Source organism: Thunnus thynnus, chromosome 13, assembly GCF_963924715.1.
Source record: "Thunnus thynnus chromosome 13, fThuThy2.1, whole genome shotgun sequence".
Classification (NCBI taxonomy): Eukaryota; Metazoa; Chordata; class Actinopteri; order Scombriformes; family Scombridae; genus Thunnus; species Thunnus thynnus.
Window position 1 is genome coordinate 12,262,083 of NC_089529.1, and position 15,125 is coordinate 12,277,207.

The 15,125-nt window shown below is 36.1% G+C and overlaps 1 protein-coding gene across 1 annotated transcript; it reads left to right on the forward strand.

Moving 5' to 3' along the window:
• Positions 1-2,658: 2,658 nt before the first annotated feature.
• On the forward strand, positions 2,659-11,406 carry b4galt4 (UDP-Gal:betaGlcNAc beta 1,4- galactosyltransferase, polypeptide 4). The gene is made up of 7 exons (XM_067607969.1): positions 2,659-2,787; positions 4,316-4,849; positions 5,646-5,878; positions 7,164-7,351; positions 7,474-7,596; positions 7,735-7,839; positions 7,956-11,406. The coding sequence occupies exons 2-7, from the start codon at positions 4,588-4,590 to the stop codon at positions 8,083-8,085; spliced, it is 1,041 nt and encodes a 346-aa protein (XP_067464070.1). The 5' UTR covers positions 2,659-2,787; positions 4,316-4,587; the 3' UTR covers positions 8,086-11,406.
• The last annotated feature ends 3,719 nt before the right edge of the window (positions 11,407-15,125 follow it).

The following is a 15,125-nucleotide window of genomic DNA, read 5'->3' on the forward strand; positions in this document are numbered from 1 at the left end:
AAAGAGAAGAGGGAGGAGCAGCTTTAGGAAGGCTCTATTCAAATTTAAATACACTCTATCTGACCGTCAATTGTGAATAAAACACTAAACTGTGACAATTTCCTGAGTGGAATGGCTTGTTTCTCCTTAAGCTGGATATATATACAGTAGCAGTCAAAAGTTTGGACTTTCTCATTTAAATGAATGGGAAAGTGTGTCCAAACTTTTGACTGGTATTGTGCATTTACTCAAATACTATATACTTCAGTACAATTTTGAGGTACTTGTATTTTATATCTCTATTTCCATTTTATTCTGCTTTATACATGTTACTGGTTAACTGCAGTTTCATATTTTACATAAGAAGTAATGTGATCATCTTAGAAAATATGCTGCATTGTTTCAGAATTAAACTAGCACATAAAACAGTTAAAATAATGTCCATTATGACTAGCTGTAACATTTAGACTTTACACATTACAGTAATGCATCAGTAATATCAAAACAATGTATACATATTTAATACAACAAACAGGGCATTCTGAATTACCCTAAGTATATTTATCTACTTCTGTATTAAATAAAATAAAATACTGAGTTTTTCATCAACTCTGTAATTCTTCTAATGAATTATCCAGCAAATGCTCCAGTAATGAGAGTTAAATTATTATCTCTTGTACAGTAGGTTAAATGTATTAATGTGAATAAAAGAAAGCCAAGGCTTGTGTATTTATAGCTCAACAACGCCATCCTCGGAATTGCAGCAAAGGAAAAACTGCAAGGAAAAATCTGTAGAAAAATCCACCACATGCAACGGGAGGGGCGTGAGGTCTTGAGCAGCTGCACAATCAAGCCACAAAATTCTCCAAGAACAAGGAACAGGACAAAAAAAATTAAATCACATCAGGTGCCTTATGGAGATGGAAAAGCCCTTCAAGTAATATATAATAGAATTAAACCAAGAGGAAACATAATCTTGAGTTAAATGAAGGGTAATACAAACAGTACAAAGCAGAATCCATTGACTCAAGGAAAGTTACTAATATTGAACATCGTATAACTTTTAGACAAGGATCTTTCCAAAAAGAAATTCTCAGCAGCTGAAGGAAACTCTGTTAAAAAAGAAAAAGGAGGGCAAAAGGCTTTTGAGGAGTGCAGGACTTCCCATGTGGCTCAACAGGAGGATGACATGCTGAGACATCCAGGATCATGGCTGACCTGAAGCAGGCTGAAGAGCAGCTGGACAACTACCTCCTCCTTTAGCAGAAGGAAAAGACCTTTATCCACAGAGCCACAGAGGGAGCCCAGCAGAGAGAGCAGCATGTTGTCCATGTCTGATCTGCAGGATGGGATGAGACGGATATTCTACAAAATAACCAGGGAACATTGCTGGGAACATTTGTCACAGTCCCTGGTCCTGGCAAAGAAGGAGAGGAAGAGGACAAGTCCACTTCCAACAAAGGCTCTGACAAAGTCCTGCAGTTACTCAAATGTGCAAACAAAAACTTTTTTCCACAACTCAAAACTCCAATATATGGCCCATTCAGTTTCAAATTCCTTTCACTGCTTTACTTGAATAATCACTATTATAATCAACAGTTATTAAGGCTACTGCTTTTACATTTCATTTCAATAAAGTACTGGGAACATTGAAGGGAAAGCTAGGTAGAGATAAAACAGTTGACAATTTAGACAAACATATTTGAATCAATCCATATGATTTACATATCGCTAAAGTCAGATTTACATGGCCTTATTACTGTTACAAATGGCTCAGTTAAAATGTTATAGATATGTATTATTTTGTTGCCATGCTCAGCCATATAACCTACAGTATCTACTCAGTACTGATTATGATTAAAGGGTGTTCATTAACTCGTAACAACAATATGTAGTGGCGGACTTGCAGTTTTGCCCCCAAAATGGACATATGGATATATTAGAAGTGTAGCAAACTGTCATGAGGAGCGAGGACCTTTATTTTGAAAACAACATACCGGAAGTATTTATACAACACATCGCCACCATAGATACCACGCGCTGAACTTTATCAAGCTACCTAAAAAAGAACAACCTTTTCCTGTTTGTCGACGCTGCCTTCAAAATCAGAGCACTTCCAACTACTCACTGTGTTAAAAAAATAAATAAATAAATAAAACGGGTACAAAGACATCCTAAGGTATTTCTTACTAAACTCTGAACACATTTTTGACTATCTTTTGTAGACTATTTTGATATATATCATAGTTGAACACAAAACACAGACCAGCACATATCCTGGGCCAAAAACAAGGTCTACATCATTAAAACAAGTTTTGGCAGAAATGGAATATAGTATGGAACATAATATTCATAAACATGTTTTAATTAGTGTATAATCACCTGAAAATAAGAATTGTTGTATTTTTGTTAGCTTAGAATGAGCCCTTTATATCTACATAGGGAGCGGGTCATCTTCTAGGGAGTCCGCCATGTTGCACCGCCATCTTTCTACAGTATCTTCTACAGTAGCTCAGAACTGACAAAACTTTCGTGTTTTCGCAGCCACCGTAGGTTCACCAACACCTTTGAGGCTATATTCTTTGTTTCCCAATATCCTGTTATGGTCAATGTGAGTTTCATCTGTGAGTTGTGCGTGAGTGAGGTTTTATTGTGAAAAACACAGAGGAAGTGCGTGCATTTATGTTGACCTCACAGGTTTTATTGTGGAAAGACACATAGGCAGGTAGGTGTATTTATGTTGACTTGACAGTGTTGTCGTTTGCTACTGCGTTGACAACCTGGACAGGAGTAACGCTAGCTTGAAAGGTAAGATGTGCCAACCAATATATTAATAATTTCATTAAAATGGAGCAGATGACAGACTCAGGCTCGTACACACTGTGCTGGTCATACTGTTTTTAACCTTTCGACTGTTAATGCTAATATTTAACTTTAATATCAGTTTAAAGTAACTCTACACATCCGCGTTCGTCAGCTGCCGTTAGCTAACACCCAAGTTAGTTCAGCCAACTCGCTTTTACTCCATAAAACATGGACAATGTTTAGGAGAAGAAGGAGCTGTCGATGATGTGAAAGGTAACTGTGTGTCCTGTCTAGTGTCTTTATACGAATAGAATAAGTATTATGGTTGTTTAGAGCTAGCCAACGTTAGCTCATCAGTCCTCAAAAATACACGACAGACACGCTCAGATGATGGAGACAACCAGGGGAGATCATGTCAAAGCTTTTAGTTTTAAGTTTTCCTGCTAGATACAACAGATAGTAAACACTGGACAACGAACACTAATAAGCTAAAATAAATAGAAGTAGCTTCACTAGCTTATGTGTTTTCTAGTTGCTGGTTGTTCGTACGTAAATTTAGCCAACGTTAAAATACAAACCTGCCTTCAGTTCAGTGTTTTTTTTTTTTTTTGCCTTATTGTGTTTGTATTGTTAAATAAGATTAACCAGTGTTTTGGTTTTTTTTGTTTTTTTAAAAGGCAACTGTTTATAGTCACTGCTCTCTGGTGTAAAAACTGGGCAGCTTTGTTATACAAATATGTTGAGACGTTTAGCCAATTAATCAATAATTTACACAGAAATATAATGACGTGCAATGTTGATTATTAGTCTTTAGCGTAAGTCATTTTTCACGTTAAAAGGCCACACATTTTCTGCTTCCAGCTTCTCAAATGTGATGATTTGCTGATTTTCTCTGACAAAACAATACATTTGAAGAGGGTCACCTTGGACTCTGAGAAATTGACATTTTTCACTATTATCTCGCATTTGTTTGAACAGTGATGAATTAGTCTCTCACTAAAATAAGCAACAGATTAATCGACAATGAAAAATAATAGTAAATTGCAGCCTTACTTAATATGAGCTAACAGCGATCACATGTGAGAGTTCCGTTTCATGGAGGATATTTGATGAAATAAAAAAAAAAACAGGAGAGGAGGAAGGTGTGGTAAAACAGCCCTGCAATATAATACTAAACTTTGTCAGGGGACACAGACAGGTGTGTAGTTACTCAGTGTTACATTACCTTTGAGGAAGCCTTGCCAATACAGTGTAACAGATTAAATGACTCTGAACCAAAACTAAAGAAAAGAAAAATGGGGAGCGTGGAATAAAAAGCTCCAAACAAGTAACTTGGTTTGTTTTCTAAGATAACATCTCATCGGGTGCTTTTTGTCCTCGTATGAAAGGTAACAGATATATCTCTTTCAAAACCAGAACCTGCCCTTTCAGGATGCAGTTTTACACGAGAAGGCGAGATAGTATGAGTGATTACTGTGCAAATATACCCATTCTCTGCGGTAACATTGTTCTCTCTTTATCAATTTAACAGTTGACGGAGATCTCAAGTTTTTGTCCTCACCTCCTGAAACTGGATTTTGAGAGTTCAGCGATGGATTTTCACCAATAAGTTTTCCTTACTTCATAGTGATCATCATATATTGATTTGTAATTCAGCAGCATGTTTCATCGCCATGGGATGACTGGTCAGTGAAACTGTGGCTGTCAATATTTTGCTGAGATGTCCTGCACGGAGGAGATATCTTAAACTATAACTAACAGCATCGACAGTCAATACTTTTATCGTTTTCACATCAGACAGCCATGGGCTTCTGTTCACCCGTGTGCAAGATTTTGCGGAGGGGGAAGTACTTTGTGCTGCTCCTTCTCTCGCTCTCGGTGCTGGCATGGATTGCAACGTTTTCAGGTGAAACTGTGAAATCAGTTCAGGTTTCATCTGCGACAACACAGACTCTTGTCAAAGGAGACAATCTGAGAGATAAAGTTAACGCTCAGACGCCAGCGCAAGATCGCTTAAATACTCCAGCGTCAAAAGTCGGATGCCCTCAGGAGTCACCACTTCTACGTAAGTTTAGGTTAAAGACATGACAGACTTTCCGTGTATAGGTTGTTATGGTTTTACTGGGTTTAATATTTGGCTAATTAAAAGAAAAAATGTAGTCATCTTCTTAGAGGTAAATTAAATATGGCTGCTTGCTAAATAGGAATGGTGTGTTTGCAGTTTCTGTAAATTCTCCACAAAGAATCTACTAGTCTTTCATCACTAAGTAGATGAAAGACTAGTAGATTAGATAAGTTCATTGCTATCTGATAAAAAACAGACAAGGGTTTGTGCCAATCAATAATCTATGATTAGAATCACTTTGATGTGCTTAGTTTCTCAAAAATAAAGCGATGGTTGAAATTGTGGGATGCATAAACAAAAATGATGAGAACAACATTTAAAAGGATGTAAGATAATAGGATTAAAACTGGAGAATCTATTGTTTAATTTATTTTAATTTGTCATTTAATTTTGTGTTATACTTTTTTATGCTAAATATTTTTACTTATAAGAAGAAAATATGTTAAATTAATCTACAGTTCAGGAATTTTCCCCAGTGTTTCTCAAAACATGTGTGAAACGCAGTTGTAGGTGCTACATGTTATCCTTCCTGTTTCCTGTATAAGATCAACAAGGAAGCAGACTAGTTGAAATTAAACGGTTAGAAGACTGTTTTTAAATAGTTTATTCTGCAAAGCCTCATTTAAATCTGATACTGTGCACATGAATTATTCTGATTATTGTTTATAATGAATCATATTTAAGACACACATAAGGCTCAGATTTCTGATTAAATTGTTTAACTCTGTTTCTACAGAGGGGGCTCTGAAGCTGTCTTTTGAATCCTCTCTGAAAATGAAGGATGTGGAGAATGGGAACAAAGGAGTGACTGAAGGCGAGTATGAGCCCCCAGACTGTACAGCGAGGCAGAGCGTAGCCATACTCATCCCTCATCGCAACCGAGAGAGACACCTCCTCTACCTCCTGCACCACCTGCACCCCTTTCTGCAGAGGCAGCAGCTGCACTATGCCATTTATGTCATCCAGCAGGTATTGCTCTACACCATGCTCAGTCTTATGTCACAGTTTTCATGTGAAAGAAATTATTATAATATCAGGGTTGATGCTTGTTGAACTGACATGATTGGCTTATCTCATCAAGAGACTGCATTGAAGTTGAAAGTTCTTATTTTATGGTTTATACAATTATTAGTGTTAGTAATTGTTTTAGTGGAAGTCATTGCAGTTAAAACTCATATCTGAAACTATTTAACTTTTAGTTTTCTCCTTTTAACATGTTTGCTAACTTTCCTCTAAACCAGTTTATTGACCAAAAAGTGAACATTTGCATAAATGTACAGAATATTGGATAATTATTAAGAAACTGATTATCAGTCCCGGTAATGTCCTGTCAATCAAAAAGAAATAAAAACATGTGAGACCAAATGTGATGTGACTGCACCTAAACATAAAACTTGAAAGGAGAATGAAATTGGCTTATGTAGTGTTTTTCTCCAAATAATTGAAAATCTGTTTTAGCTGGTAGTTTTCATATCAGTGCATCTCTAATGGAGACTTAAAACGTGTAACACTTGTAGGCTTTAAATATACAACGAGTCATTTCCAGCAAAAAAAAACAAAAAATACTGAAATTGCTGCTGGAAACAAAGATACAAGTGAGCCAAAACATTTTCTCATGCCAAAGGCAAATCTTCTGCAACTAAATAACATTCTTAGTACTTCAAGAGGAAATGATTTTTTATGAGTTACCAGAAGGAAAACTATGGTGCAGGTAAATACTGTACCTAAGGGCTGCGTGTATATGTGTGTGTGTGTGTGTGTGTGTGTGTGTGTGTGTGTGTGTGTGTGTGTGTGTGTGTGTGTGTGTGTTATGAAAGTATGTTTAAAAAAAAAAAAAAAAAAAATAGACAAGCAAATCAACAGTGCATCAGTGTTCACACACAGCCACATATTTATCCAAATTAGTTTGTTTCTTTTGTGCCTTCATGTATGAAGCGCTTTATGTTTTGGTGTCTGGTATATGGAATAGAGCACATTAAACCACATTCACTTGCTAAAGATACTATTTTCCTATAATATCCTGAATATGAAGACACCATCTCTACCATGAAAGTTACTCAAGAACAAGACTGACCCTGTACTTTGAACCTTCTACTTATTAAAACATTTGCATTTTTTTTATTGGATAACACATAAGGAAACATTAGATGTAATAGAAGAACACATAAATCCACACTGAACTTTGAACAGCACCCAGTCTATAAAGTACAATAGCAGATTGTAATTTTTATTGTTCTCTGTTTTTTTTTTAAAGGCTGGTGATGCAACTTTTAACCGTGCCAAGTTACTGAATGTTGGGTATTTGGAGGCACTGAAGGACTATAGTTGGGAGTGCTTCATCTTCCATGATGTGGATCTGGTTCCTGAAAATGATTATAATTTATATATCTGTGACAAGCAGCCCAAACACTTGGTGGTTGGCCGGAATGCAACCGGGTACAAGTAAGTATATGATGAAGAGTAAATTCCTGTAAGTCATGAGTCAATGGTTTAACTTTATATTTGTTCTGATATCATTTTTCAACCAAGAAATGTATTTTTTCTTGATATTGTTCCATTCTCAGGCTGCGTTACAAAGGCTACTTTGGGGGAGTCACAGCCATGACCAAAGACCAGTTTCTTCAAGTGAATGGTTTTTCAAACACTTACTGGGGTTGGGGCGGAGAAGATGACGACCTTCGCATCAGGTGAGACAAAAACAAGTGATGGAAACAGTATTTAGGATTCAAAGTGTTTGTTTTCACCCATGTGCAGCACATGTGGTATACTGTATATTCCTTCATTCATTCATTCATCGTTACATGTGGGTCTGCTGTCTTGCACAGGGTTGAGCTGCAGAAAATGAAGATTGTTCGGCCGCCAGCTGATATAGCTCGCTACACCATGGTGTTTCACAAACGAGACAGTGGCAATGAAATAAACAAAGACAGGTCAGTGAATGTAGAGATGGGAATCATTTGTTATACTTGTTTCTATATGTTGTGGCTGAATTAAATGTATTTGTTTTGTGCTGCTTCATTTCTTTCTTCTTATTTTTACCTTCCAGGATGAAGTTGTTAGGACGAACACCACAGGTATGGAAAAAGGACGGACTCAATAGCTGCTCATATAAGACTATGTCATTAGAGAGGCTGCCTCTTTATGTGAATGTTACTGTGGACATCGGTAAGCCGTAGAGTTGAGATTTCAAACAGGAAGCCCTGCTGTGACCAAAAAAACCAAACATTTTATGGTATATATTTTATAGATTATGTTTAGGCCCTTGAGTGCAGAAAAGTTACTACATATGTGCAGGATTATAGCACATATCAAGCACACAAAATGCACATTGTTTTGTTTACATATTAAAATTAAGCTCAGCTGGCGACCGCAGTCACTGAAGAAGTTGGCCGGCTCGTCTTTGCACAGTTTTGCACATCATGCTGCCTTCATTTATTCATATCAATACCAGTTTTACTCCAGGATTTCCTTTTTATGCAGCCTGCCAAAACATGTTTGAAAGAAAAGATTGGCTTCGGCCAAACAGAGAAGTTGGCTGATAAACTAGTCTTTGTATTTGAAATGTATTGCTAAAACACTCAGCTGTCAATCTTTGATTAATATATGCCTTATTATTTGCCTCAGCATTAAACATGCTGACATTTTTATTTATATAAAAGCCTACAACATGTGGACAATGTGTATTTTGTGTGCTTTCATTTGTGGATGCAGTGACTTTCTCTAAAACACTGCACACCCATTGTCCACCCACACAGGTGTTGTCACTGATTTTGCTTAGTAAGACCTCTTCTGAGGACTCTGTGGGAGTTTATTGACTGTGATTAATTGTGTTCCTCATGCTCATGTTAAATTTGACACTCCTGTTAAGGAAGGACACTTTGCACCTTTAATATTTCTACTAGTACATAATGTGTATTGACCTCACACATTTCCCAGCTCCTCCCAACTTTAATCTGCACAGAGGTCTGGTCAGCCACATAACGGAGAACACCCGTGAGAGTGTGCAGAGCCTATGAGGTTAAAGTTAATGATTAGGTTTGATTCAAGGCCGCTTGAACTCTTACAAGCAATGAGGCGTTTATTAGGTAGCTGAGTAGAGATGTTTGTTTTATTGAGACTGACATGTTAACTACAAACTGTAGACAATGTGTAATATTGTGTAAAGAGAACACTGGACCAGTTCATAAAATTATATAAAGCTGTATTAATTGATTATATTTTTTTACCACTAGGTGGTAGAAAAACTCACAACAACAGAGCCTTGTGATACTGTTGGTGTATCACATATTAGAAAACTATTGCCTTCTTTCAATAACTATAGAAATTGGTCGTCCTCTTTTACTTGAATATTAACAACTCTTAATTTCCAAATGAAAATAGATCTCAACAAATTGATCCAAGTTAAGTAGAGTTATGAGAAATGGCACATCAAAATCACATCAAATTGAGGAAGTGTTTTCAGGTTAAATTAATGTGAAAATGTTGGTTAGTTAATGTTCTGTTAAAGACTACAACAAGACAAAAATGCCAAAAACTCAAAGCCAACGCTACAAAAGGTTTGCTGTTTCTGGTGTTCTGTTGATAGAAGACACCTTTTTAAAAGATGAATGAAAGACTAAAAATTCCCCATCTAGCAACTTCTGTCCAATGCAAGACCTCTATTTACCGTAATTGTTACTGATTTTTATCACAAATTAAGTGATAGAAGATGGAAACGTAATTACTTTGAGAAAAGAGTAATGATATGTAGTAGTTTTGCATCAGTCCTACAGCAGACAACAGGTGTGCATAATGCTTAAAGGCATACTGTGTAGGATATGTCCATTGCTGATTGTAAACATAACATTCAACGACACCAGAAGCTCCCTCAGTCAAACAGACACAGACTGAGAGCAGAGGGCAGAGTCTCTGTAGACACAGACACCACCACACACTTTTAGTTGGTCATGAGTGATGATTGAAAGGGATTATTTTTGTACGAGTCTATACATTGTTTTTAAGGAAAGTCCTACACAGTGTACCTTTTAAATAAACAGAAATTCTTTCAGGTTTTTTTCCAGAAAACTCAAGGACCATTGAAAAGCAATAAAAATATATGTAGGGCTGATCATATCAAGTGATATTCTGTTGAAATATGTTAAAATGAAAAAAGTGATCATGATTATTCACAGCAGACATGTTGATGTGTCATAGCAGGAAACACAGGTGTAAGTAATGACATTAACGATGGCTCAGGGACCTGGTTAGCTGAAATGAGATGCAGTCATCATTAATGTTATTAATTACACCTGTGCATTTCCTATTATGACATTTCAAAATGTCCGCTGTGAAAAAGTCCTGTTTTGAAAAAGTCCTCTGGCTAAATAAACCTATAAAATAATAATAATTATTAGCGTTACACTAAAAAGGCCTTGGTTGCCTTTATTTACAGAACTTAAGGACCTTGACCGTCCTTGGATGTTTTTTTCTTGAAAAGTAGTTTTTTGAGCCATAATGATACAATATGATTTCTTATACTGCATGTTTTTATATAAGGCCTTACATGCTTGATTTTTAAAGGAAGATTTGATGGGTGGTGGATTCTTATTTATTATTTTTAGTTTCTAAATTATAATCACAGTCTTTTAGAGACCAATCAAAATGACCTTATCTTACTATGTAGTATGTGAAGAAATTTAAGTTTAGAGAAATCTGCATAGTTATGCTCTCATTATTGCATGTGTCTGATACACTCATATCAAATGTATTAAATAAATGACTTCATTTTACTTTGTTTATATTTTACGGTAGTGTAGCTGCTGGTATGTTGCGACTACAGTATGTTTTTACTTTATTTATCTGACCAGCAAATCATACTCTCTTCAAGACTGAGCAATATTACTAACTGACAAACTTGTTAGTTTACATGAGCCACTCCTTGTTATATATGCATATTCATTACCGTTAGACTAGAGCTTCATAGTAACAACATTTTTTTCGAAATTTTCTTTGTGTGTGTGTAAACTGTTGATGAAGTGAACTTCCCTTCATGAAGCTCTTGAAGGAGACTTAGCATTGTTAAAGATATACATTTTTAAATACCAGATTACAACTTTTCTGTTACTGGTGGTCTGACCGTCCGTTAATTTCATGGTCGCATCTCCACGCCTGAATGAATGTCTTTGATTTTTTTGTTTTTTCTACTGTGGGTTCAAAACTTTTATATGTGAAAATAATGTAAGTGCACAAGTTAAACTACAACTTCTCAATACGATATTTCGTTAACGTTTTTTTTGAATTTGTGCTTTATATGAATAATTTTTAAATGAAATTAAATGTGATGCCATAATTTGGGGGGGATTCTTTTTGAATGTTTGTGTGTTGATTTTGGATGATGTCATGTTTTGTTTGTGTTTATGGGAGAAGACAGATCATGGCAGAGATGAGAGATTGCATTTCACTACTAAATGATTATTTTCTCTCTAGAACACATGTACAATAAATCATATTTTTTCTTATCAATTGTCTTATGGTTTTATGCATTTCCGCTCTCAAATTTTGGTTTATCTGATAGTATATGCTCCTGATTATTTTGTTTTGTTTGTGACAACCATGAGTGCATAAGGATGGCAATGTTTGGGATATATTGATGGTGCAATAAAGTATTTGTTATAAATATTAATAATATACATTCATATTTATTATTATTTACTTTCAGTATGTTTTATATCCTTGATTTTTTTTAAAATAATGCTTCAGATGGGGGTATCATCAGTTCTGTAATTTAAACCACACATCACACTTTTTTTAGGAGCCTAGTGTATTGTCCTTGTGTTCTTTTATTACACTGTACGTGTCCAGTGGTAAATGAATAAAGACCAGTAGACAAAGAACAGCTTTGCGTGCAGGAAAGCACTCAGTGTGAAAGTCAGCAGTGACTTCACTGATCCTGAACATCTTTATCTGGAAATGTAGGTCATGACCAGACCCAGACCACCACTCCCTGTCCCACTCTCAGATTCCTTCCTATGGATAGTTTCAGGGTTCAAATGAACCCCCTCTAAAAAGTCTCTCCCTGCTTATTTGGAATGGAATAACTTATGAAAGGTATGATACAGGTTACATAAAAGAGGCACAGTCCCACGAGGATGGCAACAGACTGCAGTGCAGGCATCTGACCACTGGGGGGCCTTGAGAGCACAGTATCCATTATTGCAAACATGAGTGAAGTCTCTTGTTAATTACTGAAAGATTGATTCTATTTACAGGCAATTCGTGAAACATTAGCCTTAATGCATAACGATAACCATATGATTAAGTTCTGTTTGGCTGAAAAATTGGACAGCACAGGAGCAGACCATTTAAGGGAAAATAAACAAATCTGAGCAAAAAAAAGAGAAAAGAAATGAAAACACATTTTTAAACCTATGTCAGTCTGATGTGACAGTTTTTTGACTTTCAAAAAACAAGGACAGAAATCTGTGGATTTATTCTGTATGATTCTTATGATTATATGATTTGATATGATTAAATAGGGAGTTGTTGTGATATTTAATTCTCCAGGCTTTGAATGTGAGTGCACAGTGATGAATGTTTCCAGTTTCCGAGTTGGCTCGAATCGTAAGAGGGCTTGAACACTGTCCATTATGAGTCAGCATCATCTTGGGCAATAAAATCAGCTCCTCATTTTTAAAAGTAGTTTACTCTCCTTTATGGAGTACTCAACACTTAAATTATCAGAGGATTATACTGTGTTTTAAATATAGACAGTGGTATCCCAAACATGAACTGTCACCATGCCTTCATTGCGTAATGGTGCAGTTTTATTTGTTTGGAATCACACAGTAACCGCATTATTTATAATGTCACAATGCCAGCCCACAAATTTCTGTCAAAATTTAGGCTAGCTGTTTGAGGCATGAGGACAAAATGTTTCCTGCACTCTTGACGTTATGTGTTGCATATCAATACAAGAGAAGAAGCCAGAAAAATAATGCAGGCATGAAGCTGCATGTCACACTAGATTTGCATGTCTGCTGGAAACTTGGTTTGGTTTTGTAGTAAACTGCATTTTTTTTTAAATTATATATTTCACACATCTGTTTTGGTGCAACTGAAATAAGAATGAGCCAAAATGTTATAAGAAGGGTGCAACCAAGTGAAAAAAAATCGACTTGCATCAGTCAATCCTGGATTTATTCTCTTTAAACTCTGAACACTTTTTAATGAGATTATTTCCATCATGGAGTAGAGTTTTTCATCACAAGTATTGACTAGACTGTTCTGCTCTATCTCAGTGAATAACATGAACTGTATTATCAATGAAATACATTATCTTCATCTTCAAATCAACAACAAAGGAATATTTTGTAATTTGAATCACTTTCCCTGATTATTGCATAGTTTCCACTCCCTCACATTTAGCAGAAGCTAAATTGTGCTGCAGATCTACCAAGATATTGCATCACAGTGAGGACATGTACTAAAAGTAAGGACAAAAGTAACCCCTTATTATTCAGATCTTCTCAGCATAGACTTCTTTTTTTTTTTTTTTTACCCGTGCAAAGAAAGAGCGGGATGTCTGAGGCTTTGTATGGACAGAATGATGTCATCTCCTCTTCCTATGGTGCAGAAAGAAAGCTTTGTCTTGTCGAGGCCAGGCCCGGTCATCTAGCTCACATGTGACATTCACAAAACACTTTCAGCACAAAAATATCAACTCTACAAGATAGAACACTGAGATCTACTCTACAAACTAGTCCATTCAGATATGCTAAAAGAATGCCAGTGGTGATGTGTGCTGTATTGTTCATGCTTGTAAATATAGTAACTCTTGTACACAAGAGTGTATGAATTCATTGGTGGGATGTAAATGTCTTGTAATTGCAATAATGTATGGGAAAGAAATACGTACAAGATTGAATATAAAATCCAGACTTTATCTAGACTTCAGTTGAGTTCACACATGTTCTCAAAAGATTCAACTATTAGATGTAAAGTAACCTATTTTTAAATTGACTTATCAGTCATGCCTGCCAATGTCAAACTATTTCATTGCAGTATATTTTTACAGCAGCCCAGAAGCACATTTGTGTGAATTTCCCCTGGATGCTCCAGTTTTCTCACACAGTTCAAAGTCATCCAGGTCAGGTACAATGGAAACTCTAGATAATGTTTGTACATTGTGTGTGTGTGTGTTATCAGTTGTGTTTCCTTTGAGACAGTGTATGCTATGATAGGCTCATCCATAACCTTGAATAAGAATAATCAGGCAGAGCACATGGGTGGTTGCAGTGCTTAATCTGCACACATTTTTTTTTTTTTTTCCAAGAATACAGGCAAAATTAACTAGAATACTTAACTAGCATAGCAGTTAGCATAGCAAAGTAAACTAGGTGTTGCACACCATCCTTGTTATTAACAATGGATCACATGATTGCTTGCCTGTGAAAGGTGTATGGAGCTTTATACCGTAGCAACTTTCAGCTCATTATTTTGGTTTTCCAAATTGCAAATTTTTGGTTTACTCTCACTGCTCTCATGCAGCAGGCAGCTGGTTTCAGCATAAAACCCTAAAAACCCACTGTACACTCCCTGCTCAGCACCAAACAACAGACAGACAGTGTTAGCAATTAGCTGGTGAACATAGTGGAGCATTTTTTAGAGCAATATTTTCCTCAGGAGTTAGTGAAAACCAAAACAGAGCTAAAATGAGAGTGAATATTGGATTTAACATTAGCCTGTGCAATGGAAAAAATACAATATGTTATACTTATTCTGATACTTTGCTATGTACATTTATACTTTGGTGATGTTTTAGTGAAACTACTTTGCAGAGATAACAGGCCGCTTGCACCTGTCCGTTGAAAGGACAGTGATGGACTGTGCGTGTGTGTAGTCTGTTGAGAAAACAATAGCAAACTGTGAGTGTAGAGATAACTGAAGAGGATGTTGTCCATATCTATCTGCTAAGAGTATAATAATGGACTGCTCAGAGCATAACTTTGTACTTTACTTAAGACAACTCTATGTATCTGTTGCTGGTATTGTACCCGCTTGCAAGTGTATTAAACCAAGAAAAACATCCTCTGGTTTGTGAGTCTTTATTACAGAAACTGCCACCACACCTGGTAGCCAGACACACGACTCCAAATGAATGCTAATGCTGCGCTGTATCTGCTGGATGTGAAAAAAGGCAACTTTCAGCAAACAAGTTTGTCATATCAACTAAAAGGTG

Excerpts from the sequence above, each read along its gene's own strand:
- b4galt4 (XM_067607969.1), top strand. The coding sequence starts at position 4,588 with ATGGGCTTCTGTTCACCCGTGTGCAAGATTTTGCGGAGGGGGAAGTAC. Across the intron at positions 7,352-7,473 it reads CGGAATGCAACCGGGTACAA|GCTGCGTTACAAAGGCTACT; the intron begins GTAAGTATATGA and ends TTCCATTCTCAG. Across the intron at positions 7,597-7,734 it reads GATGACGACCTTCGCATCAG|GGTTGAGCTGCAGAAAATGA; the intron begins GTGAGACAAAAA and ends TGTCTTGCACAG.